The 26691-nt window shown below is 46.6% G+C and overlaps 1 protein-coding gene across 1 annotated transcript; it reads right to left on the reverse strand.

Moving 5' to 3' along the window:
- Positions 1–6801: 6801 nt before the first annotated feature.
- On the reverse strand, positions 6802–7693 carry LOC123152716 (40S ribosomal protein S10-1-like). The gene is made up of 3 exons (XM_044572201.1): positions 7639–7693; positions 7502–7550; positions 6802–7088 (listed from the first exon to the last, which is right to left on the reverse strand). Exons 1-3 carry the CDS (start codon positions 7639–7641, stop codon positions 6802–6804), a joined length of 339 nt encoding a protein of 112 aa, XP_044428136.1. The 5' UTR covers positions 7642–7693.
- Between the last annotated feature and the right edge of the window lie 18998 nt (positions 7694–26691).

The following is a 26691-nucleotide window of genomic DNA, read 5'->3' on the forward strand; positions in this document are numbered from 1 at the left end:
GATCGCCCGCACCGGTCTCGTCGCCGGCACCACCGTGCTGAGCCTGTTGTTCTTATCTTCTTTCTAAAAGAAAAAAAATTCTTGCTTTAGATAGATACTTGTCTAATTTTCTTACTATTTTATTGCTTGTTATTATATGGTCTGATGGTTTTGGTATCCGCCCCCGTCGGCCCTCGTCCTGTCTATGATTCAGATGTGGTATATATATTATCTTTATAACTATTGGTTAATTTATTGTTTATGAAAATTATGCCGACCAACGTGACATAGATTTTATTTATGTAGGAGGTATGTGAACCGGAAATTTCAACTGACCCTATTGTCGAGAGGTTAAATTTAGTTGAAGAAGAAAATAATTTCTTGAAGGAAAAAATAAAAAAAATTGAGGAGGAGAAGATGATATTGGAGTTGCATGTTGCGGATGTCGTCTATGATCACAAGATCAAGATGGATGCAATGCGCTTGAAGATTAGAAAGATTAGAAAATATGCCATTCATACTGAGGCTTGGTATCATTATGATGTTGGATCAATTGTTACCTTGGTTGCGATTATGATCGCATTTGTTTTCGCATTGAAATGTTTTACATAGTTTCAATGTATGGTTTAATTAATTAGATGCTCTGGAGAGCTATATGTTGTTAGATGAGAACTATGTTTGTACTTTGGTTTTAATGTGATGATGAACTTCTATTAATTTGGTCACTTAATTATCTATTCATGATGTTCTGTAATGGTTTTTGACACACTTAATTATATATAATGCACGCAGATGAACCGGCAATGGATGTACGGTGACAGACACACCTCCGAGTACATTAAGGGCGTGCATGATTTTCTCGAAGTGGCTGAGGCAAACAAGCAGAATGGTTTTATGTGTTGTCCATGCCCTAAATGTGGGAATACGAAGTCTTACTCTGACCGGAAAATCCTTCACACCCACCTTCTTTACAAGGGTTTCATGCCACACTATAATGTTTGGACGAGACACGGAGAAATAGGGGTTATGATGGAAGACGACGAAGAAGAAGAGGACGATGACAACTATGTGCCCCCTGAATACGGTGATGCTGCAACGGGGGAAGCTGCTGAAGATCAAGAGGAACCAGACGATGTGCCGAATGATGCTACAACGCGGGAAGCTGCTGAAGATCAAGAGGAACCAGATGATGTGCCCGTTGATGATGATCTCCGCCGGGTCATTGTCGATGCAAGGATGCCATGCGAAAGTCAAAAGAAGAAGCTGAAGTTCGATCACATGTTAGAGGGTCACAAAAAGGGTTGTACCCCAATTGCGAAGATGGCAACACAAAGCTTGGTACCGTACTAGAATTGCTGCAGTGGAAGGTAGAAAATGCTGTGCCTGACAAAGATTTTGAGAAGCTACTGAAAATATTGAAGAAGAAGCTTCCAAAGGATTACGAATTGCCCAACAGTATATACCCAGCAAAGAAGGTCGTATGCCCTCTAGGATTGGAGGTGCAGAAGATACATGCATGCCCTAATGACTGCATCCTCTACCGTGATGCGTACAAGGATCTGAACGCATGCCCGGTATGCGGTGCATTGCGGTATAAGATCAGACGAGATGACCCTGGTGATGTTGACGGCGAGCCCCCTAGGAAGAGGGTTCCTGCGAAGGTGATGTGGTATGCTCCTATAATACCACGGTTGAAACGTCTGTTCAGAAATGAAGAGCATGCCAAGTTGATGCGATGGCACAGTGAGGACCGTAATAAAGACAGGAAGTTGAGAGCACCCGCTGACGGGTCGCAATGGAGAAAAATCGAGAGAAAGTACCAGGCTGAGTTTGCAAGTGACCCAAGAAACATATGGTTTGGTTTAAGCGCGGATGGCATTAATCCTTTCGGGCAGCAGAGCAACAATCACAACACCTGGCCCGTGACTCTATGTATGTATAACCTTCCTCCTTGGATGTGCATGAAGCGGAAGTTCATTATGATGCTAGTTCTCATCCAAGGCCCTAAGCAACCCGGCAACGACATTGATGTGTACCTAAGGCCATTAGTTGAAGAAATTTTACAGCTGTGGAATGGAAACGGTGTACGTACGTGGGATGAGCACAAACAGGAGGAATTTAACCTGCACGCGTTGCTGTTTGTGACCATCAACGATTGGCCCACTCTCGGTAACCTTTCAGGACAGACAAACAAGGGATACCACGCATGCACGCACTGTTTAGATGAAACTGAAAGTATATACCTAGACAAATGCAGGAAGAATGTGTACCTGGGCCATCGTCGATTTCTTCTGACCAACCATCAATGTCGAAAGAAAGGCAAGCATTTCAAAGGCGAGGAAGATCACCAGAAGAAGCCCGCCATGCGTACCGGTGATCACATACTTGCTATGGTCAATGATTTACACGTAATTTTTGGAAAGGGTCCCGGCGGACTAGCTGTTCCAAATGACGCTGAGGGACACGCATCCATGTGGAAGAAGAAATCTATATTTTGGGACCTACCCTACTGGAAAGACCTAGAGGTCCGCTCTTCAATCGACGTGATGCACATGACGAAGAACCTTTGCGTGAACCTGCTAGGCTTCTTGGGCGTGTATGGGAAGACAAAAGGTACACCTGAGGCACGGGAGGACCTGCAACGTTTGCACGAAAAAGACGGCATGCCTCCAAAGCAGTATGAAGGTCCTGCCAGCTACGCTCTTATGAAAGAAGAGAAAGAAATCTTCTTTGAATGCCTGCTCAGTATGAAGGTCCCGACTGTCTTCTCGTCGAATATAAAGGGAATAATAAATATGCCAGATAAAAAGTTCCAGAACCTAAAGTCTCATGACTGCCATGTGATTATGACGCAACTGCTTCCGGTTGCATTGAGGGGGCTTCTACCGGAAAATGTCCGATTAGCCATTGTGAAGCTATGTGCATTCCTCAATGCAATCTCTCAGAAGGTGATCGATCCAGAAATCATACCAAGGCTAAGGAGTGATGTGGCGCAATGTCTTGTCAGTTTCGAGCTGGTGTTTCCACCATCCTTCTTCAATATCATGACACATGTCCTAGTTCATCTAGTCGACGAGATTGTCATTCTGGGGCCCGTATTTCTACACAATATGTTCCCCTTTGAGAGGTTCATGGGAGTCCTAAAGAAATATGTCTGTAACCGCACTAGGCCAGAAGGAAGCATCTCCATGGGCCATCAAACAGAGGATGTCATTGGGTTTTGTGTTGACTTCATTCCTGGCCTTAAGAAGATAGGTTTCCCTAAATCGCAGTATGAGGGGAGACTGACTGGAAAAGGCACGCTTGGAGGGGACTCAATAATATGTAGGGACAGATATTCTTTGTCTCAAGCACACTACACAGTTCTACAGAACTCTACCTTGGTGACCCCGTATGTCGATGAACACAAGAACAGTCTGCGCTCCAAACACCCAAAGCAGTGCGACGACTGGATTACATGTGAACACATCATGACTTTCAACAGTTGGTTGGAAACACGTCTCAGAGGTGACAACACTATTTGTGATGAGTTGTACTTGTTGTCCAGGGGACCATCTTCGACTGTATTGACTTACAAAGGATACGAGATAAATGGGAATACATTTTACACGATCGCCCAAGATCAAAAGAGCACCACTACAAGAAATATGTCAACTTGTGACCACCACTATTGGTCACTGAATGGTCACAAATTTCCATTTGTGACCTTTTTGTGACCAAAAACATAAGGTCAAAAGCTGGCCGTCGTAAACTGACTATAGCGACCTTTCTTCTGGAATGGTCGCAAACGTTTATGACCAAAATAATCCTATTGTTCTGTTTTGGTCACTAGCAACCTCCCCAGTCCACGTAGGCATCCAGCGTGGCAAGCTGATGTGGCACAAGATTCAGCCCGGTCCAATTCAGTTTTCTACATGGGCCTAGCCCAACAATTCGGCCTTTTTAATGTATTCTTTCTGTAAATTTTTGATCGGCTTCATGGGCCAAGCCCAACATCGTAGCCTTTTTATTTTCTAGGCCTTCGGCCTTTTTGCTTCCATTTCTTATTTGGGCCTTTTTACAATCCATTTTGGACCAGGTGTGTTTTCTTTTGTTTTCTTCTGCTCATCCAATTAGGTCCCACTTGTCAGTTTTCTTTTGTTTCTTTCCACTAGTGAAATGGGACCAGGTATGTTGTTTAGGTGCCACACGTCAGTTCTCTATTTGTGCAACAACCAATAACTTGATTCAAACAGTGCCAATAACACATAAATTTTCAAACAACAACCAAATAATGGCAGGTAGTTTACAATCATGGCAGTACAAATCAGGTATTGAAATATAGAATACAGCTAAATATTAACATGTCCAGCTCCAGAGAGCTAAAACACATTGTCGGGTGCGAGTTCTCTTTAGGATTCTACTCCTGTAGTTCCTTGTACAGCAACTTTTGACGAATTAAGGCCAAAATCTGCGAGTTATAAATCAGAAAAGTTAGGAATATAATCAAGTGAAGCCATGCATATAACATTCTTCTAACAATGAAAAATAGCTGCAGAATTTGAGATCTAATAAGAAACCATGCATATAGCATTCTCGCAACAGCAAGACTGAGATATATTTGGGAAGGGAAAATGACAAGTATCAACCCAGTGCAAGATAACACAACAAATATGTCAAAGTTATTCAGATTTCCTGATGTGTGTGTCATATTATACATGCATCAAGCATCAGGTGACCAAGCAAACTATTCTGGAATAGATACAAAACAAGCATGTATTGGCCATCCTACTGGTAGCAAGTACATAAAGGTAATCACTTAACAAGCAGCGCAAACATGAATGAGTCACATAACTAAGTACAATCCAATATCCCAGCTGAGAGCGAACATGTATTTGGCATTTCAGGATTTCAATACATGCACGACAGAGAGTGGCGCTATGTTCTTACCATGGCACAAGCGAGAGATGTCCCCGACGATGCCCTGCTTCTCCAGTTCGCACTAAGGCTCAACCAGCTCCGCGGTGTGGATGATGCCCCCTCCTTGCTCCATCCAGAAGGCAGGCCACGGACTAGGAAGCCCTGCATATTACAATTTGCACAAGTTGGGAGAATACAAGGAATTGGTATCAAGCAGAGCACAAGTTGAGATAAAGTTACGGTCCAGGAGCCGACCTTCCAAGGGAGTAGCATGATGCGTCATCGCGGTGCCTTCATCTGGAGTTGCAGGCCGGAGTTGTGAGCTGCTTCTTTGCTCCCCCACATAGCACGCCTAGGTTCTCCTAACATACCAACTCGAAAGACAAAAACATGATTAGGGAGCTAGTACATCAGAAAAGGAATCAATGCACGAATGACATACACACCTAAAAAAATAAAATCAGTATTTCACATATTATTAGAATTGCATATTAGATGTCTGCAAGATAAGTGTTGCTTCATATAAGATGTTTAGTTATTTAACAATCAGTATGCTGCAGGAAATTTTGTTTGCCATGTCACCCAATGTTTACTATCAAATAGAAAATATTCACTGTTAATGCATTGAGATGATTTTAGCCCTTCACATGATGGTTCATTGTTATCCATGTTAGCACATCAGGCTTGGAGCTTACGTATATAACAAGAAAAGTAGATTAAGCAATGCATCCAGATAACACAAGGAGGCAAGCACTAGTAAATCTTGACTCTCATGCCACTACATGTACATAACAAGTATTTGACACATTCCTGGAAGCATGCAAATACAGGCAATATTATTTGTCTAATGAAATACATGACATATTCTCCTCGTGTATTCTCCAATTAAACACTTGACAGTGGCCAGAGCGTAACAAACAAAGGGCGAGACAAGTCTTCGCCTTGCAACAAGGGGACTCATACCCATCCAAATCGGAACAAATTGAACCCGTGGCAACAACTTCTATATAAAACATTTGCTCAAAATGATGCTCAAGAGGAAGACACACTTTCTCAACATTGCATTCCAATCATATAGACCAAATTGCAAAAATAAGAACAGTGGATAAAATCATAGTCTAGATCACGCCGCAAAGAAACATCAAAATCATAGAACATATAGGTTCCATCATGACTTTAAGAAACATTGCGCTAGAGAAGTAGGCTTGCAATGCAAACTTTCTGCAAATGGTTGCAAAACAAACCACCAACAATCAGAAGAATGAGCATGTTAGTTAGACTGTATGTGCCTACACACACAAAATTCAAAACTATAACTAAGGCGAGAGCGGAAAGATATGGGGGCAGTAAGTGTCGACGAAGGACTCGACCATCTCCCTCTGCTCCTGCTTAGTCTTCCTCACCATGGCTTATTCTCCCGGGCCTGCACGCAACACTGCCCCATTCCTTCAGACAACCAGACAAGATGTGCACAATTGCCGTATTGCTGTTCAACATACGAAAGATGCCTGCTAGGAAGACGAAATCAAATGAATAAGAACCCCACATAAACAAACAGGCTGAACAATGATTCTACAAAGTATTACCTCCAGTCATAAATAAGTGAACTAAAACCACATCACTTATTTATTAACAGAGGGAGTGATATTCAGCTTCTGCAGTCAAAGGAGACCCGTAAACTCATTGCACACAGTTGCAAAAGCACATTATGCAATAGCAATACAGCGTCAGTGTGGGTGGGTGTGTGTGTGCCGCGGTTACCTACAGATCCTACTAAGCGAAGCCGGCGGTCAGGTTGTTGGTTTGGTACTTGTCAAACTAGAAATCTAGAGCATAGCTAGATGATCAATGAGGTTATATTCTCAACAGCAACAGCAACCCCTATGCCCAAAACAGACAGACAGAATGATGGACATATTTATCTCACCTGGGGCGGTCATCCGGTGGGCTAGAGCCGAAGGGGCGGGACGGGGGCTTGGCGGACTTCTTGAGGGTGTTGGGCACGATCTCAGATGACAGGTTGAGGAAGGTGCGGAGGAACTCAATGTCGTCGTTGGCCAGGTACCAGTAGTAGTGCTGCCACGAGAAGGTCTCCCTGACGTACTCCTTGGACTTGAAGCTCTGCATGAGCTTGATGACCTCGAGGTTCAAGGCATCGACCTGTGGGTGCTTGGCCAGGTTGTAGTCCTTCTTGGCGTACAAGACTCCCTCTGCACACGCATCACAATAGATTCATCAGTAAAATCATTCAGTCCGTCCAAAGGAGTGGCATTCTTGCACACATAAAAAGTTGAAATTAGCACCTAGGAATTCAGTTAAGATGCTCAGACTACTATAATAGTTAGTAGAATTCTTCCAGATTGCAGCTTGACATGAATAAGATTCTACAGTTAGGAAGTTAGTGGTGTCCAAACTGTCTATGCTCGAACCTTGCAGCAACCGCGCATAAGAGCGAACTCGCTGCGGTCAATGGGTGCCAAGAACACTGATGGGGCAACATGGTTAAAACCCTATGCAACACATGGATCGAACCCTACAGAAGAAGACTAACGAGATGGCATCTGAATCCTGGCCACGGCCGGCGTGGTGCGTAAAATGGGCGGGGGAGGGGGGAGGAGCTCACCCTGGAAGAGGTACTTGCAGATCTCGCGGCGGTTCTTCTTGGAGATGATCTGTGGAGGAAGACAAGGGTGGTCAGATTAGGCGGTTCTACGACCGGGGCAACCAACGGGGAGAGCAGACTCGGCTGGGGATGCTTACCATGGTGACGGGCGTCGGGGGAGGAGGCGGGGGCGGAGACGGCGGTGCCGCGACATGCAGGGGAACGCCCTGGCCTCCTCCGCCCCCCTCGCGACGCCATCGCTTGCCCGCCACTTGGCCAAGCCCCGCGGGTCGAGGCCCGCGCGCCCGCCCACGTCGTCGGGGAGCAGCGCGAGGGGCGCGGCCCCGTAGGCGGAGAGGGAGCAGGGGCGCGAGCGGGCGGAGGGATCCGGAGGCGGGTGGCGCACAACCGTGACGTCGTGGCTGCGGCGGGGGAGGGAACTCCGGCAACATAGGATGGGGCGGCGGCGGAGGACGGGACGCTTGGGTTAGATCTGGATCGGGGAGAAGTGCGGAGCGGATTTTGAGATCGCCGATGGGTGGGTGAGAGCACCGGCGGAGCCCGGGAGCGAGGTTTGCCGGTGGGTGGGTAGGGGTGAGGGGGGGACAGCACCGGTGGTGGGAGAGAAGGGGGCGGCGGCGACGGATCTAGGGAGAAGAGGGCGGCGGCGATGGAGTGGGAGGCTATAGGGTTTGGGTGGTTGGGCTGCCCGGGGGTGGGAGGGGATAGGGTTCTTTTTCTTTCTCTCTCTTTTTTTCTTTAGATAAATGGGATGGGTGGATGGATGGATGCCATGTCATCAATCCTTGGCACAAACATTTCAACCAATGAGAACAAAGCATACGTAATTGTGTTTTTCTATGTGTTTCTATTATATTTTTTGCACAAGGGTGCATTTTGGAATGGCATAATTTGTTCAAATTATATCATACTTTTCACAAAGGTGCATCTTGGAATGGCAAACAATGTTGCCTAAAAAAATTACATTTTTTGGACGAAAATTTCATTTTCCATTTTTTGAGTGCCCAAAATGAGTTTTTTGTGAAGGACCTACCATATATTTGTTGCAAAAGCGGACCGAATTATTTTTCTAAAATACTAGGACATATTTAATGCACAATTGACCGAATGGTTGGGTGTAAAAAGTTTTGATCCACCTCTCGTGAAAAAGACAAATTTCCGCTGATTCAGTTGGAAGCGGGTCAAATTTGAACTGTAGCTACCTTGTAGTTTGCTCTTTATTTTTTTCAAAAATCATTTCTAGGTACATAAGTATCTATTTAATCATAGAAACACTAAAAAAGTTCCAAGATTCAACCACTAGCTAGGAACGATCATTCCCGCCGTTTTGACCGCATTTTGAAACGGGCATAAAAAATTCAAAAAAAATCAAAAAATTGGGAAACCTTCGCATTGTGTCATTATATGTGGCCAAGTTCCTAGGAAAAATAACAAACTTGTAATACGGCAATTATTTTAAAAAAGTGTTCTCAGAAACGAGCTATCACGTGTGGAGATCCATGGCTTTCAAGCCAAATGATCAATATTATGGCCACATCCATGTCATAGTTTGTTCAAATGATCTCATATTGTGCACAAGGGTGCATATTGGAATGGCAAACAATGTTGCCTAAGTAAATTTTCATTTTCTTTGGACGAAAAAACCATTTTCCATTTTTGAGTGCCCAAAAGGAGGTTTTTTTTTGTGAAGGACCTACCAAATAATTGTTGCAAAATTTTACCAAATCAATTTTCTCAAAAACTAGGACATATTTAATTTACAATTGACAAGATTATTGGGTGTAAAATGTTTTTATCCACCTCTCATGAAAAAGACAAATTTCCGCCGATTCAGCTGGAAGCGGGACAAATTTGAACTGCAGCTGCCACATAGTTTGCTATTTATTTTTTCCAAAAATCATTTCTAGTTACATAAGGACCTATTTAATCATAAATACATGGTTTGGTGGCGATACGTCGAGGTTTGGGTGGTGGCCAAGGGCCCCAACTCTAGAGCGCGTAAACTTGCATGCCCGCCGCATGGTCACCGCGTGACCGTGGTGTTGCCATGTGTTCTGGGCGGCCTAGGCATGTCTAGTGGATTGGGCACTCCCTAGGTTGGTGCTAGGAAGAAAATTACAACATAAGATTCTCACGAGGAGACCGATCGATGCTCAAACATGAATTAGCAGCCAAGTGTTTGATTAGCGATACGGGAAATGCACATGGCCAATGGGCGTGAGTTTTGGCTGAGGGTGATCATCTACTAAGGAGAATGTCTTCACAAATTTTTAGCTCAAAAGGAGGATCCTAGGTGGTACTTGCTTTGCAAAGTACCACACTGGACAAAATATGAATGTTGAAGCTGGGCTCAAAATAATGAATGGAGTGAGCTGAAATTTTGTGGAGGATGGTTATTTGGGCATAGGAAAGCATTGTAGAAAATTGATACCATTTGGACATGCCAAAGTAGTACTTCCTTCACAATGCTCTTCTATGGACGAAAACTTGGGAGAACTAGTGAGAGAGATTGGATGAATGAAATGAGCTCAAAATTGGTGTAGGTAAGTTACTTAGGTATGGTCATGCGCTGGTAAATTTTCAGATCATTTGGGTAAGCCTAGCTAGTACTTACTTCACAAAGCTTCTCTCGAGGTAGAAACTTTGGAAATTTCCCGAGAAAGATTTACTAGGAAAATTAAGCTGAATATTATCATGTGGCAATGATTTGGGTATGGAAGAGTGCCCGAAAAGTTTTAGGGTAATAGGAGGGGATCACATAGATGGTTTGACTGAGCTGCAATTTGGAGGAGGGTGATAATTTGGGCATATGAAGGAACTGTATAAATTTCATGTCATTTAGAGATATAAAAAAGGTACTTCCTTCACAATGCTTCTAGGTGGACAAAAACTTTGGAAATTAGCCGAGGAAGATTTGCTAGGCAAATGGAGCTGAATTTTGTCATGCGGTAATGATTTGGATAGGAAAGAGTGCCCAAAAATTCCGAGGGCAATCAAGAATATATAAATAGCACTTCCTTCATAAAGTGTTGTTGTGAACAGAATAGGAAAATGAATATTGTTGAATTAGTTTTGAACTAGGCAAGGAAGGATTTTTACATATTTGATGAAGATATGCCCCAAAGAATTTATGAGATTTTTTTGGGAATTTTGGGAATGATAGAAATATAGGTTGCTTCACAACCTAGGGCAAAAACTGCCACATGGACATGACACATAGGCAAAACTGATGAGATGGCGCCTAGTCATCACAACCCACCACAATCTACAAGGCTATGACCATCTATATTGGTCATTAACAACTAGAAATAAGGTAGCGGACTAGCACTGTTTGCTTTGTGACCATTTCGTGTAAGGAAATTACGACCTTTCTGACCAAAATGGTCGCAATGGTTTAGGGTTTGGAGCCCCCTGAACAGCTTTTGACCAATTGGTCTAAAATGGTCATAAATTTATGACCAATTCTTTGAGGGTCACTGACAGAAGGTCATAAGTTGACATATTTCTTGTAGTGCACCAACCAAAACAGCGGTGTCCGCTTTGATGCAACAATCGAGAGGGGAAAGGACACATATTATGGTTACATAGTGGACATATGGGAACTTGACTACGGACAATGATTTTAAGGTCCCTTTGTTTAAGTGCAAATGGGTCAATCTTTCAGGAGGCGGGGTACTGATAGACCCACAGTACGGAATGACAACAGTGGATCTAAAAAATCTTGGGTACACTAACGAACCGTTCGTCCTAGCCAATGATGTGGCACAGGTTATCAATGTGAAGGACATGTCTACCAAACCGAGAAAAAGAAAAGATAAGGAAGCGAATACATCATAAGATGAGCCAAAGCGCCACATAGTTCTTTCAGGAAAATGGGACATCGTGGGAGTGGAGGGCAAGACAGACATGTCTGAAGATTATGAAAAGTTTCATGAAATTCCTTCCTTCAAAGTCAAGGCTGACCCAAGCATCCGGATAAACGATGAAGATTATCCATGGTTACGGCGCAATAAGCAAATGACACAAGCGAAGAAAAAGTGAAGACTTTCTCCCGCAACTATTATGATGATACCATGCCAACTTTTAATAGACGAGTATGATACCATTGCCCGTTTTGTACATGCACATGCTATGTGGGTGAAATTATGATACCATGCCAACTTTCAACTTTTTCAGAGTTCATTTGAAATGCTTTAATGTCTTATGGTTCGGCCCTCGTAATACCATTAATCCCGGTTCGCTCCTTGTCAACTATGTTCTCACCAAGAACACTCAAGAGGGCAGCCACGTGGGCCATTGGTCCCGGTTCGTCTGGACCTTTTGGTCCTGGTTCCACGCACGAACCGGGACCAATGCGCCTCGCCCCTGGCCCATGACCATTAGTCCCGGTTTGTGCCACAAACCGGGACTAAAGGGTTGGTCCTCGTTGCGGTCAGAGTTTAGTCCCACCTCGCCAACCGAAGGGCGCTCACACCGGTTTATAAGCCCGTCCCTCTCTGCCTTGTTGAGCTCCTCTCAAAGTGAAAATAGATGCCCTTATACAGGGAATTTGACCTAAATTCATAGTGAATTTCTCTGAAATTGATAGAAATTTATTATCATTTTAGGTTGAATTCTCTATATAGGCGCATCTATGCTCATTTTTTTAGTAAAGTTAATCACAAACTTGTGATTCACACAAATTTCAAAGAATTCAAATTTTAACTATTCAAATTTGAAAACTAATGGCACTAATAGAAAGTTTATAATTTTTCTAAAACTAATGGCACTAATAGAAAGTTTATAATTTTGCTGACCTAAAAGCAAAAAGAATTAAAAATTGACCTAAAAGCAAAAAGAATTAAAAATTAAAGCAAAAAACAAAAGAAAATAAATAATGCAAAAAACAAAACAAAAAAAACTAGAAAAAAACTTTGAATTTTAAACACTGTAATATTAAACACAGTAATTTTAACTATTCAAATTTGAAACTAATGGCACTAACAGAACGTTTAAAATTTTTGTGACCTAAAAGAAAAATAATTAAAAATAAACTTTAATAAAATAAATAAAAATAGCAACAATAAGTATTTTGTTGTAAGTAGAAATAAAATAAAATAAATAAAGCAACAAAAAAACAAAAAAACAAAAAAAGTGCCACCTACTAGGCCCCCATGGCCTGAATACGACTAGAAACCCTACCATGGGCCAGAATTCAGGCCCATAGGAGGCCCAGTAGGCCCACAGGCACACAGCGCATGGTTAGGCCCGAAAGCCTATAATTGAGAGGAGCTCGAGAGGGTGGGCGCATCAGCGCTTATAAACCACTCTCGAGCTCTCTCAACTAGCGAGGTGATACTAAACTTTTGACGTGGGGCAGCACAAGGCATTTGGTCTCGGTTGATGCCACCAACCGGGACTAAAGGGGCGCATTGGTATCGGTTCGTGGCACCAACCGGGACCAATGCCCCCCTTTAGTCCCGGTTGGTGCCACCAACCAGGACCAAAGGCCTTTGCATCCCGCCCTTTGGGCTGCTGAGAAGAGACCTTTGGTCCCGGTTGGTGGCACCAACCGGGACTAAAGGGTGGCATTGGTCCCGGTTGGTGCCATGAACCGGGACCAATGCTCTCAGTATATAAGAAAGCACTTAGCGTTTTTTAGATTCATCTCTGCATCAGTTCCCCCGCCCCGCCGCCGCCGCCAGGCTGCCCGAGCTCGCCGCGGCGACGCCGTCGATGCCTTCTGCTGCCTCGTCGACGTGCAGCCGCCCCTGCCCCGAGTACGCCGTCGGCGGCCCGCCCCAACCACGCCGCGCGCCCCTGCCCCGACCACGTCATCGTTGCCCTAGCTGCCCCGACCACGCCGCCGTCGGCTCTGCCTCGCCCTGCCCCGACTACGCCGTCCTCTCCTCTACCCCTGCCCTGACCACGCCGCCGTTGCGTCTACCACGACGCGCGCCGTGCCTCTGCCCCTACCCCGACCACGCCGCACCTCTCATCCTTTGGTCAGGGCCGGCACCACCCCTTCCTCCCTGTATTTTTTGCACATATATATGATGTTTTTTCCTGATTATATGTATATGTATATGTGTGTATATCTGTTTATATGTCCTTTTTTTAGATTTTTTGTTTTTTTACATTTTTATAAAAATGTATATATGTTCTCTGTGTATATATATGTTCATGTATATATGCAAAAGATAGATTTTTAGAAAAGTTAGGATTTTTTCTGTTCATAGATTTTTTTGGTGATATTAATTATTGTAGAATATGCAAATGTTTGTATATTCATATGAACAATGCATTAGGCAAAACCTTTACTTTTTTTCTAAATTTTCTATTTGAACATTTTTTTTAAAAACAAGCAATACTGCTTCATGTATTTTTAAGAAGGAAGAAGAAGAAAAAGAATGAGAGGAAAAAGGAAAATAAGAAGAGGAAGAAAGGAGAAGAAGAGGAGAGGAAGTAGAGGAGAAATAAATAATAAGAAGAAATATTCTATTTTCTCTTCTTCTCCTCTATTCATTTCTTCTTCTCCTCTTCTTTTTCTTCTTTTTTTTCTTCAATCTTCTCCTCCATTCCTTTCTTCTTCTCCTCTTTTTATTTCTTCTTCGTTTTCTTATGTTTTATCGGGTCTGTCGTCGTCGATATACCCCTCCCGATAATTTCAACACGAGGGGGGGTCGATATACCCCCTCCCCGATAATATTATTTTCCCATGTACGTATGTCGTCGTTGTCGATATAACCCCGTCCCGATAACTTCAACACGTGGGGGTGGGGGTCGATATACCCCCTCCCCGATAACATTATTTACCCGTGTATGTATGTCGTCATTGTCGATATTACCCCCTCCCGGATATTTTCAACATGAGGGGCGGTCGATATATATACCCCCTCTCGAATGTGATAAGTTATACCGCGGGAGCACCCCCCCGACCCTCTCGCTCAACCAAAACTCTCGAGGACACCCAAACCCTAGGAAAAAATGATGTCGGTCTCCTACCCCCTCCCGCCGCGCCCCTACCCGACAAACTCTCTCGAGGCCACCCCAAACCCTTGAAGCGTTGTTGAGGCCACCCCAAACCCTAGAAAAGTAGCGTCGAGGCCACTAATTAATATGATTCCTTACTTTTATTAGCTAGCTAGTTCTACGTTTGCCACTAATATATCCATCTGTCATGTTTGAATAATAATTGCCATGTTGTAAATATTTGTAGAAACTATGGACACCCCCCGAGAAGAAGCAACAAAAGCGGTGTTGGGGGACATAATCGCATAAGGAAGTGATGCCATCTTCTCGTATCTCAACGACACCGATGGTCTGGAAGGACAAGGTGAAGAAGCAGGCTATGATCATGATGGCTCCTTTGACCCAATGCGGGTGCAAGAAGGAGACCGTGAGGACGGCTCCGGTGACCCAATGACGGTGCAAGAAGGAGACCGTGATGACGGACCCGGTGACCGAACCGAGTCCGGCCAGGTATATATATTAGTTAAGTCTGTGCTGACTAGCTAATTGATGCATTCATTGTTTTGGTATGTACACATATTAATTAACTCTTGTCTTTCTTCTTTTTTCTAGCCCTCCGGATCGAGCATAACTTCGGTAAAGAGACGAGGCCCAAAGAAAAAGTTGCGCTCAGAGGAAAGGTTTGAGATCCCAGCAATCGCACGCGACGGCCAACCAATTGAACCCATCCGGACAAAAGATGCATTTGCTGCTCAGTGCGGGTGTCGGTGTCAAAACCGGCGGATCTCGGGTAGGGGGTCCCGAACTGTGTGTCTAAGGCGGATGGTAACAGGAGGCAGGGGACACGATGTTTACCCAGGTTCTGGCCCTCTCTATGGAGGTAATAACCTACTTCCTACTTGATTGATCTTGATGATATGAGTAGTACAAGAGTTGATCTACCACGAGATCGTAGAGGCTAAACCCTAGAAGCTAGCCTATGGTATGATTGTTGTTGCCCTATGGACTAAACCCTCCGGTTTATATAGACACCGGAGGGGGCTAGGGTTACACAGAGTCGGTTACAATGGGAGGAGATCTACATATCCGTATCGCCAAGCTTGCCTTCCACGCCAAGGAGAGTCCCATCCGGACACGAGACGAAGTCTTCAATCTTGTATCTCTACTCCTAATGTCTCAGTTGGTAGGTCGCGTTCCGTGTTTTATTTTCGTCCCACCATTTTCGTCCGGTTTTTTTCGCTGGTTTTTTTCGACGGTTTTCTCGTCCCTTCCCCGCACGTAGCAAAAAAACAGCCAGCGAGGCTCCCCTCGATCTATGCATCTCTACTCCTAATGGAGCAGTTGGTAGTCTTCGCCGGTCAATTTTCGTCCCACCACTTTTGTCCATTTTTTTTATAGGTTAACCGTCGTAGATTTTTTTCGATGCCGGTTTCTTATTCACCGGGTTATTTACCCCTCAGCACTTTCCTTGCAAATCAGCACTTTTCCAAATGTACACGCAATCACGGATCTAACTTTACTAACTTATCCAAATCAACTGATACCTCCCATTATTGCAAATTTCTTTAGGAAACAAATAATAGATTTTAAGGAAACAAATAAAAGATTTTAAAGACACATCATACTTTAAGGAAACAAATCAGCCCCTGCTCTCATTCATAAAAAATAAATCGCAATCAATCAAGTATTGATGATCAGATTAGTTACCATATAAAAAATAAATCGCAATCAATCAAGTATTGATGGGATATTTCCTTATATTGATGTGATTTTCCCTTTCTTATCATTAATCATCTCTACTGCCTAAAAAAATGCGTAGCTTTCCTTTTCCTGCCAACCGACCGCGTCCCGTCTCCCTATATCCGCCCTCGTTGCTCTGCCTCCCGCACGAAAAAAACCCTCTCGTTTGACCTCCCCCAAACCCCGCACGATGAAAAAACCCAGCCACCTGCTTCCCCTCCTCTCGACCACTCCATACGTCCAGATCACGGCCCCATCCCCATCCTCCTCTCACGTCACGGCGGCTGATGGACTGCCGCCACCACCCTCCTACTCTCTCGCCGCCGCCGTCCTCCCGCTCGCTCGCCGCCGCCGTCGCCACCAATCCCGGCGAAGGCGCCGTTGCTGCTATGTCGCCTCCTTTCCCCATCCAAGTCTGACCATAGCAATGGTGCCCTCTCATGTGTCCCGCGGTGAGGTTTGGCGAGGCGCGACCACAATCCAGTAGGGATCTCACCGCGGACCCGTCCGCTGGGATGGGTGTTGCCTCCGTTGCGAATGGGATCGAAGGGAGGGACTACTTCGTCGTCAAGGTCGGCGAGGCAGCGACCGATTGGGAGCCCAGTTGTGAACATGGGAGTTCGTCCCCATGAAGGCGGCAGCCGTGGAGATTGGATGTGAAGCAACCCCACTTGCCGGTGGTGGAGGCTTGCCGTCCATGTGATCCTTTCTTCTCCCGGTATCCCCATTTCTTGCTTCCCATTACAAAAGTGAGCATGAATGAGAGCAGGGGCTGATTTTCATCAATTCATTTCTCATATTTTTAGTTGCTTTTTTGAGATTATACAAGATGCTCCCGATCTGTTTTGTCAAAGTACTTGGATCGTCTTATGGAATTGACAACCATCATATGTTTCACCTCATGTTATTTCTTAATCCTTGTCCCACTAGGCATCCACTACATGTTTGGTAATGACGTGATGTTGAGGCGGCTAGGAGAAGCTCAGCAGCCAGATCAAGGGCTATCGAGATGGATCTGGGAGCCAAGCAGTAGTTCTTCTGTTAAATTTTGGTTATTATCTTTTCTATTGTTACGATTGTGGGATGGTTGATTTTGACTCGGTGTAACATTTGCATTTGTTTCCCCAGCTTGTTGGCGTATATGCGTGGCACTGCGGCAACTAATCAAGAGCAAGGGCAATGCACATCAGAGCTACGCTGAATGTAGCGAGCCAACCACGAATTGGGTATGTTCACACGAGGGATGGGAGAGGAGAGGAACATTAACATTTTTCATCATTTGGATGAAAATTTCAGTTCGTAGTTTCTCCGTACGTGGCAACACACTAGCGGTACTCATGCGCTTAGGATGAAAGTAGCGCCAACAGAATCAGTAGGTTGGATGGGAAGGCGGTAGTTGCCCTTGTCCCTTGGTGCTAGCCTACCGTGGCAGCCTCACTAACTTGCTCATTGTGAATACGAGTTCGTGGGGTCGCGAGTTGCTGCAGATTTGTTTTTATCACTTTTTACAATATTTATTGATGTATCCCTAACTCATCGAGTCATTTTTAGCTTTGATTTCCCATATACGCTAGCCTAAATATCCCATGGTCAGAATATTTGCGTGGTTAGTGGACATTGTCCCTTTCTTTCTAATGTTTAGTATTTTATATTGCCGATAGAAATAATTTTATCCGCTTGATATAGGAAGTGCACATAGGTAGGTCAACATATTTTATAGCTCTTTCAGATGTAAAAGCATATGTTGCATAAGAAATTATTATCTTCCAAGCATACTAACATTTCACTAACAAATAGGGGGAGGTTCAGACTTCAGAGCAATGATAAAAAGGTTTGTTCCTCACTCTTTTGTTGGAATTTTAGTTCCAAGTTAACATGATTTCTTATCCGCTTCATAACTCATGCATTTACTTAATTAGGTGATAAGTAGAGCAAAAAAAATTGATCATGTTATTGTGGGGTTTGTTTAAACTCAAGCATAAGGAATCCTGGTTTAAGAAAAAAGACTTTTGGCTTCTTTAATTACAAATTGATTGCAACATCGTGTTAGTATGTGATTTCTCACATCTGGTTATAATATTTGTGAAGATGTGCATTGCACGTGCACTTGGAAGCGGGCCCGTGGCCCGCGCCGGACGGCGCCGACGCTGACCCGGGCCACCTCCTCCGCGTATTCTTGAAGCTGTGGCTGGCCGATTTATATGAAATTAATCCCCTCAGTTCTGGTGGCAATAATAATACACATAATCCATATTGTTATGCACTAGCGTGTGTGTGTGAAATAGATGGATTATGGTCCCGTACCCAATAAGATGGATATGTGTGTGTGTTAGAGAGAGGGAGAGGGGGAGAGAGAGTGAGGAAGAGGGAGGGAGAGTGTGTGTGTGAGGATTTGATGGTAAAAAAGGTCGCCAATGTCGTAATATTGAACTCTTAAAGTTAATGTGGCCCCGTTGCAACGCACGGGTGTTCTTCTAATCTTCATAGTCCAACAGTCCAGCTGTCCGTCTCCGAATTGTCTTCGGCATTGCAAGGCGGGTTCCTTCTCCGAATATCCATAGAAGATTTTGAACACAAGGATAGTGTCCGTCTCTGTAAAACAAGTTCCACATACCACCGTAGAGAGAATAACATTTCCGACTGCTGACGTATTTGATATCATGACATCATGCCATGGCCCGGTTATTATCGAACCGTTTTTCTCAACCAGCCTTGGCGCATATCGCGAGGCGGTTTCCTTGGCACGTCTTGTCGAAGCAGAGATCGTGTCCCCTTATCACAGGATTCTCATCAATACGGGCGTGGGAAACCCAACCGCGCCATCAATCGCGGCGCTTGGGGAATAAGCGAGTTAACCAGGCTAGTGGGGGCGTATAGTTTCATCCGCCCTTATAAAGGGATGAGAGCTCACCTTTTTTCACCCACGCCTTCTTCCTCCTTGCCTATCCATTCTCGCGCACTCGAGCTCCAACGCCCAAGTTCGCACCTTTCTCCTCATACCGCCCCAACCATGTCCGGAGCGGGAGGAAAGTGGATGAAATCCTCTGTCACGGAGGAGGACATCAAGAAGCTGCGGGGGGGCGGATACTTGGCCGCAAATAACATGCACCGGCTGCCCGACGAGGGGCTGCCTACGAGAGGGTAGTCTTTCTCACCCACTTCATCCGCGGACTAGGGTTCCCCCTCCTCCCGTTCGTCCGCGGCCTCATGTTCTACTACGGGCTGGACTTCCACGATCTGGCCCCGAACTTCATCCTCAACATCTCGGCGTTTATCATCGTGTGTGAGGCCTTCCTCTGCATCCAGCCCCACTTTGGCCTGTGGCTGAAGACTTTCAATGTTAAGCCGAAGGTTGTAGGCGGCCAGCAAGCGGAATGCGGAGGTGCCATGGTGGGCAAAATGCCCAACGTTACATGGCTCGAGGGATCCTATGTGGAGACCATAAAGGGGTGGCAATCGGGGTGGTTCTACATCACCGAGCCGCGAGGCACCAACTGGGTGGCGGCCCTCGAGTTTCGATCCGGAATCCCCATGCGGCTCACCTCCTGGAAAGAGAAGGGCCTGTCCTGGGGCTCCCCGATAGAGCTGTCCGGACTCCAGAAATATATCCGGAACATGATAAGCAAGAAACTTAAGCTTGTTAACGTGGTCCAGGTCATGCTCTTCCGCTGAATCCTCCCATGTCAACAACGAGCGTTCAATTTATGGGGGTTCGACCCGGCCCAGCACCAGACCTGCGCGAGCTTTTTGACATGACGCACAAGGACGTCTGGAGGGTGCTATTCAAGGGCGCCGAGGTCCCCCTTCCCTTACCGAGGACCGCGGACTTAGCGCGAAGCGCCCCGCGAATCCGGTAAGTTTTCTTACACGTTATAAGGTTTTTATTTTACCCGGCTTGATCAAGTGCGGGATCTGAGCTCCCATGCCTTTGACAGGACTGGGAGGAGAGAGCGGAGCAAATTGACTGCCCAGCGCTGCTGCCCGAAGATCCAGCCGACGCCCTTCTTACGAAGATGCTGATTCTGGTGCCTTATGAGGTGCCGGAGAAGAAGGCCCAGAAGAAGGCCGCGGGGACTCGAAAGAGCTCCCGTCGTCAGGTGATATCGGACTCATCGTCCGATAACTCCGAGACGCACTCCTCTCGCGAAGACGAGGTGGAGGAAGATGAAGATTCTCCCCCTCCAGTCGGGGGAGACAGGAAAAGGAAGGCCGCCCAATCGGGGAGGGCGGAAGGTCCAAGAAGGGAAGGACTCTCCTTCCGGACTGCTCCACGACCGCCACTCACAGTGACGATGAGTGGTTGACCAGGGTCAAGCCCCTGGCGAAGTCGTAAGTATTCGGATACCAGAGTAATTCATGGTACGCTTTTATTGCACTGCTTCTCCTTACGCCGAATACAATTGTGCAGTCCACCTCGAGTCCGCATTGACGTATCTTCGTCGGATGGTTCTTTGGACCCGTTGGCTATGAGTAGCGGATCGCTTCCGACCGCCTCCTCCCCTCGCCCTACGGACAACGTCGAGGTGTTGTCCCAAAGGGCACCACGAGGGAAGGTAGTCCTGGGGGCACCTCAAGGCGACCTTCCGGACCCTGGGCGCAAAGGGATCAAGACCCCCACGGGCACCAAGTTCGGTTCCAAGCCGAACACCGCACCGGGACCACCAGTGGTCCCAGACTCCGGCAGGCGGCCTCCTGCTAAGAGGGGCAAGCCGCCCGTGCCGGTGACCTCCGTCCAGTCGGAGGCACTGGACAACTTGCTGGAAGTGCTTAGTTCCATCGACGAGGAGCACCGCACTATAATGAGTGCGGTGATCGAGCAGGTTAGGTCCGCCAAAAGCGGACTAACCGAAGCTTGCGCCAGCCTCCTAAAAGGTTTTGAGGCAAGTAGTGGAAATATATAAAAATACTACCGCATAGACAGTAGCCCCTGATGCTCTATTATGCGTTCGCGAGGAAAAGCCGAATAGAGGATCAAATGATAGTTGCAGGAGTCCAATCCAAATATGTCTATATGCTTAGGCAGGCTTCATTGTTGGCCGCTACCGCACATACTGGGGAGATTTCCGCACTGAAGCTGAACCTCGAGCGGTCCGAGGAAGAACTCGGCCTTGCCAGAAAGCAGCTCGAGGAGAATAAAGGTAAGCAATACCTTGTCTATGTATAAATAGGTTTTGGTTGCAAGATAATAGGATCATCATGGATGTACCAGGGTCTACGACCGAAGTGGCGACCCTGAAGCAGTTGCTCACCGAGGCCGAAAACAAAGCGGCCAAGGAGCGCACCAAGTGGGAAAGACACGAAGCCCGGGTAGGCGAGGTGCAGCAAGAGCTCCAGGCGCTCGTCAAGAAGCATGAGTCCTTGGAGTTTGACTCGAGGACGCAAGATTCCGAGCTTGCCAAGGCCCTCGAAAGCGCAAAAAATGCCAAGGCCGAAGCCCAAAAGGCCCTCCAGGAAATTGAGGCGGTGAAGAAGATAGCGGCGGGTAAGGCATTCATTATGCAAAGTAGGCATGCGAAAGAAAATTTCCTTTTACTTACCCGAGTTCAGGGCTCTCCAGGAGCATTCGCAGATCTGCCCGGCAGTGTGTCTGATGCCGCGGAGTTCTACCAGGCCGAGGAGGGAAGCTCGACAGAGAAGTTGTTCTGATCTCAGTATACTGGGTACCAAACACCCGATGCCCGTGAGCGACCAGCTGAAGCAACTGATCGAGCTCCACAAGGCGGCCGAACAGGCCATGAGGGGCCTTATAGTCCGGGTGTGGCCTGGCGATTCCTTTCCCAAGAACTACTTCGGCCTGGTGAGGCGGCTTGTGGATGCCTGCCCACGGCTGGAAGTCATCAAGCAGTCCGTCTGCATCGAAGGTGCACGCAGGGCTTTTGCCCGTGCGAAGGTGCACTGAGCCAAGATGGACGTCAAGAAGCTGGTGAAGGAGGGGCCGCCACAGGGCAAGGAGCATCGCCACCCTGAAATGTATTATGAGGGTGTCCTGAAGGGTGCCCGTCTCGTGGCGGACAAGTGTACCAAAGATGTAATCTTTGAATGAACTTGCTCATGTGATCCTGTCTTTATGAAAACTAGTCCATTTGCGCTATGCAACGCTTTTCGAATTTAAAATATTACCTTCTGTGCGGCCATTTATAAAATCTGAGAGTTGCTAGTCGTCGGCTTCAGCCCCCATGCAACTAGTGCTGGGGTGTTCGGGATAAATCCAGGCACTCTTTTTCCCATTTCTGGGTCCTTCGAGGGAGGTGCTCAGCGCAGCGAACCAGGCAATCGGACTATAATGCTTTATCGCTCTCACTTAGCCATAGAAGTCTACAATTTTAAATTTTGGCGAAGCCCCTAGTATTTGGAAAGCCGAAGTTGGGGCACTATACACGCCTAAGCTGGACAAGGCCGACTCATCGCCCGACGCGGAAAAAGTCTTTAGGGACTTGAGACCTCTTGAACAGCGACCAGCTCTCGCCTCATCATGATAGTTAGTTTTAGCTTTCTCTACCGAGGTGCTCGGCTGGAAGAACCGGGGCACAATCGCAGTAGTTCTCCCAGTGCTACCTTAGCCGATATAGTGGAACGTAAGGTACCAAAACATGGGAGCTGAGCAAACCCAACTATTGACCCAAGACATGATTCGGAGCTAATGCGTATAATGCTATAAGTTCGGGGTGCCGCACTATCGAAGTGTTCGGACTTCTCATGCCGAATTATGGGGTATACGGAATTCCCTGGCGTATTGGCCGCACCAGAGTGTACAGGTGCTGATTGCCATAGATGAACATATATATAAAATAATATAAAATGCAATAAGAGACTAATGCTATGCATTGTTTATTTAAGAAATGCGTTGATGCATACTGATACAAGCAGGGCAAGGGCAAGCTGCGATAAGCAAAAAATGGGAATATTTGACATGTCACGTCCAAGGGCAAGCTGCGAGCTGGTATTTAAAGCAGGTATTTCACTTGTTATCAGAGACCACCTGGGGATTCCATTGCACGACGTAGCTTCCTGCCTCCTTGGATTTTGTGTCATGTGTCCAACTATCGTACTACCGGATAGGGCTTCCAGAGAGTAAAGTCCTGAAAGGGAGAGAATGATAAAGGTGGTAAGCCCCTAGTGCGGTTGAGCCGCATTGTGGGACGTGCCATAATCGTGCCCCCGCCAACACCCATGGTATTTTCAATGCGTAATTATGTACGCGTGGGACGGATTTTGCCGTTGTACTTAGACTAGGGCGGGGGCCGAATTGCTAGGCGAGCTCTGAGCGTGCCAGGCGATCCTATTGCAGGTTACTCCAGACGCGCTTGACGGTGTCCGGGGGCTTGATTCCCGAACTGGTGGATTGCCTCAAAAGGCTGCTTTGTGCTTCTGCTGCGAGGGCCGCAGTGTGCTCCTCCGTACGGAGTGAGCGCTCTGTGTTTCCATTGACTGTGATGACCCCCCTATGTCCTGGCATCTTGAGCTTGAGGTATGCGTAATGCGGTACCGCATTGAATCTTGCAAATGTGGTGCACCCGAGCAGTGCGTGATAGCCGCTGCGGAACGGGACGATATCAAAGATTAGCTCCTCACTTCAGAAGTTGTCCGGAGATCCGAAGACCACTTCCAGTGTGATTGAGCCCGTACAATGGGCCTCTACACCTAGGATGATGCCTTTAAAGGTCGTTTCAGTCGGTTTGATCCTCGAGGGGTCTATGCCCATTTTGCGCACTGTATCATGATAAAGCAGGTTCAGGCTGCTGCCGCCATCCATAAGGACTCGAGTGTGGTGAAATCCATCAATGATTGGGTCTAAGACCAATGCGGCAAATCCGCCCTGACAGATACTCGTCGGGTGGTCCCTGCGGTCAAAGGTGATTGAACAAGAGGACCACGGGTTGAACTTTGGGGCGACGGGGTCCATCGCATATACGTCCCTTAGTGCACGCTTCCGCTCCCTCTTGGGGATGTGGGTTGCGTATATCATGTTCACCGTCCTTACTTGTGGGGGGAACTGAAGGAAATATGCCCTAGAGGCAATAATAAAGTTATTATTTATTTCCTTATTTCATGATAAATGTTTATTATTCAAGCTAGAATTGTATTAACCGGAAACATAATACATGTGTGAATACATAGACAAACAAAGTGTCACTAGTATGCCTCTACTTGACTAGCTCGTTAATCAAAGATGGTTATGTTTCCTAACCATGAACAAAGAGTTGTTATTTGATTAACGAGGTCACATCATTAGTTGAATGATCTGATTGACATGACCCATTCCATTAGCTTAGCACCCGATCGTTTAGTATGTTGCTATTGCTTTCTTCATGACTTATACATGTTCCTATAACTATGAGATTATGCAACTCCCGTTTGCCGGAGGAACACTTTGGGTGCTACCAAACGTCACAACATAACTGGGTGATTGTAAAGGAGCATTATAGGTGTCTCCAAAGGTAGATGTTGGGTTGGCGTATTTCGAGATTAGGATTTGTCACTCCGATTGTCGGAGAGGTATCTCTGGGCCCTCTCGGTAATGCACATCACATAAGCCTTGCAAGCATTGCAACTAATGAGTTAGTTGCGAGATGATGTATTACAGAACGAGCAAATAGACTTGCCGGTAACGAGATTGAACTAGGTATTCGATACCGACGATCGAATCTCGGGCAAGTAACATACCGATGACAAAGGGAACAACGTATGTTGTTATGCGGTCTGACCGATAAAGATCTTCGTAGAATATGTAGGAGCCAATATGGGCATCCAGGTCCCGCTATTGGTTATTGACCGGAGACGTGTCTCGGTCATGTCTACATTGTTCTCGAACCCATAGGGTCCGCACGCTTAAGGTTACGATGACAGATATATTATGAGTTTATGCATTTTGATGTGCCGAAGGTTGTTCAGAGTCCCGGATGAGATCACGGACATGACGAGGAGTCTCGAAATGGTCGAGACATAAAGATTGATATATTGGAAGCCTATATTTGGACATCGAAGTGTTCCGGGTGAAATCGGGATTTTACCGGAGTACCGGGAGGTTACCGGAACCCCCCGGGAGCCATATGGGCCTAGATGGGCTTTAGTGGAAAGGAGAAAGGGGCAGCCCAAGGTGGCTGCACGCCTCCCCCCTCCCCCTAGTCCTATTAGGACTAGGAGAGGTGGCCGACCCCCCTTCTCTCTCTTTCCCCCTCGGGGAATCCTAGTCCAACTAGGATTGGGGGGGGGGGAGTCCTACTCCCGGAAGGAGAAGGACTCCTCCTGCGCCCTCCTCCTGGCCAGCGCCCCCCTCCCCCTTGGCTCCTTTATATACTGAGGTAGAGGCACCCCAGAAACACACAAGTTGATCCACGTGATCTATTCCTTAGCCGTGTGCGGTGCCCCCAGCCACCATATTCCTCGATAATACTGTAGCGGAGTTTAGGCGAAGCCCTGCTGCTGTAGTGCATCAAGATCGTCACCACGCCGTCGTGCTGACGGAACTCTTCCCCGACACTTTGCTGGATCAGAGTCCGTGGATCGTCATCGAGCTGAACGTGTGCTCGAACTCGGAGGCGCCGTAGTTTCGGTGCTTGATCGGTTGGATCGTGAAGACGTACGACTACTTCCTCTACGTTGTGTCAACGCTTCTGCAGTCGGTCTGCGTGGGTACGTAGACAACACTCTCCCCTCTCGTTGCTATGCATCACCATGATCTTGCGTGTGCGTAGGAATTTTTTTGAAATTACTACGAAACCCAACAGGAACCTCTTCTGTCCTCCCGTGTTCGGCTGCCGGGGCTCCTCCTCGTCATCGCTGTGCAGCCCCTTGTCCTTATTCTCGGCATTTAACTTGCCGGCCTGCTTGAATACCTAGCATTCTCTATTGGTGTGATTGGCTGGTTTGTCGGGGGTGCCGTGTATTTGGCACGAGCGATCGAGTATGCGGTCCAGACTGGACGGGCCCAGAGTGCTTCTTTTGAATGGCCTTTTCCGCTGACCAGGTTTAGAGCCTCTGAATCCATCATTAACTGCCGTATCCTCGGTGTTATCGCCGTTATTGCGGCGTTTATGTTTGTTGCGACGTGGCCTGCCGTTACTATCCTTGGTATCTGAGGTGCCAAGGTTCCTTGATATGTTGTTGCTGCGAGCCAGCCAGCTAACCTCTCCCGCGCAAAAGCGGGTCATGAGTGTCGTGAGGGCTACCATTGATTTTGGCTTTTCTTGGCCGAGGTGCCGGGCGAGCCACTCGTCATGGATGTTGTGCTTAAATGCCGCTAAGGCCTCTGCATCCGGACAGTCGACAATTTGATTCTTCTTGGTTAAGAACCAAGTCCAGAATTGCCTGGCCGATTCCCCTGGCTGCTGAATTATGTCGCTCAGGTCATCGGCATCTGGTGGTCGCACATAAGTGCCCTGGAAGTTGTCGAGGAATGCGTCTTCCAGATCCTCCCAACAACCGACGAAGTCTGCTGGCATGCTATTCAGCCAATGCCGAGTTGGTCCTTTAAGTTTTAATGGGAGGTACTTGATGGC

This window comes from Triticum aestivum, chromosome 7A, assembly GCF_018294505.1.
Source record: "Triticum aestivum cultivar Chinese Spring chromosome 7A, IWGSC CS RefSeq v2.1, whole genome shotgun sequence".
Classification (NCBI taxonomy): Eukaryota; Viridiplantae; Streptophyta; class Magnoliopsida; order Poales; family Poaceae; genus Triticum; species Triticum aestivum.

Bases quoted from the DNA above. Each gene is read 5' to 3' on its own strand.
- LOC123152716 (XM_044572201.1), bottom strand. The intron at 7,089-7,501 runs GTGAGCTCCTCC...ATGCGTGTGCAG, and splicing joins CTGCAAGTACCTCTTCCAGG to AGGGAGTCTTGTACGCCAAG.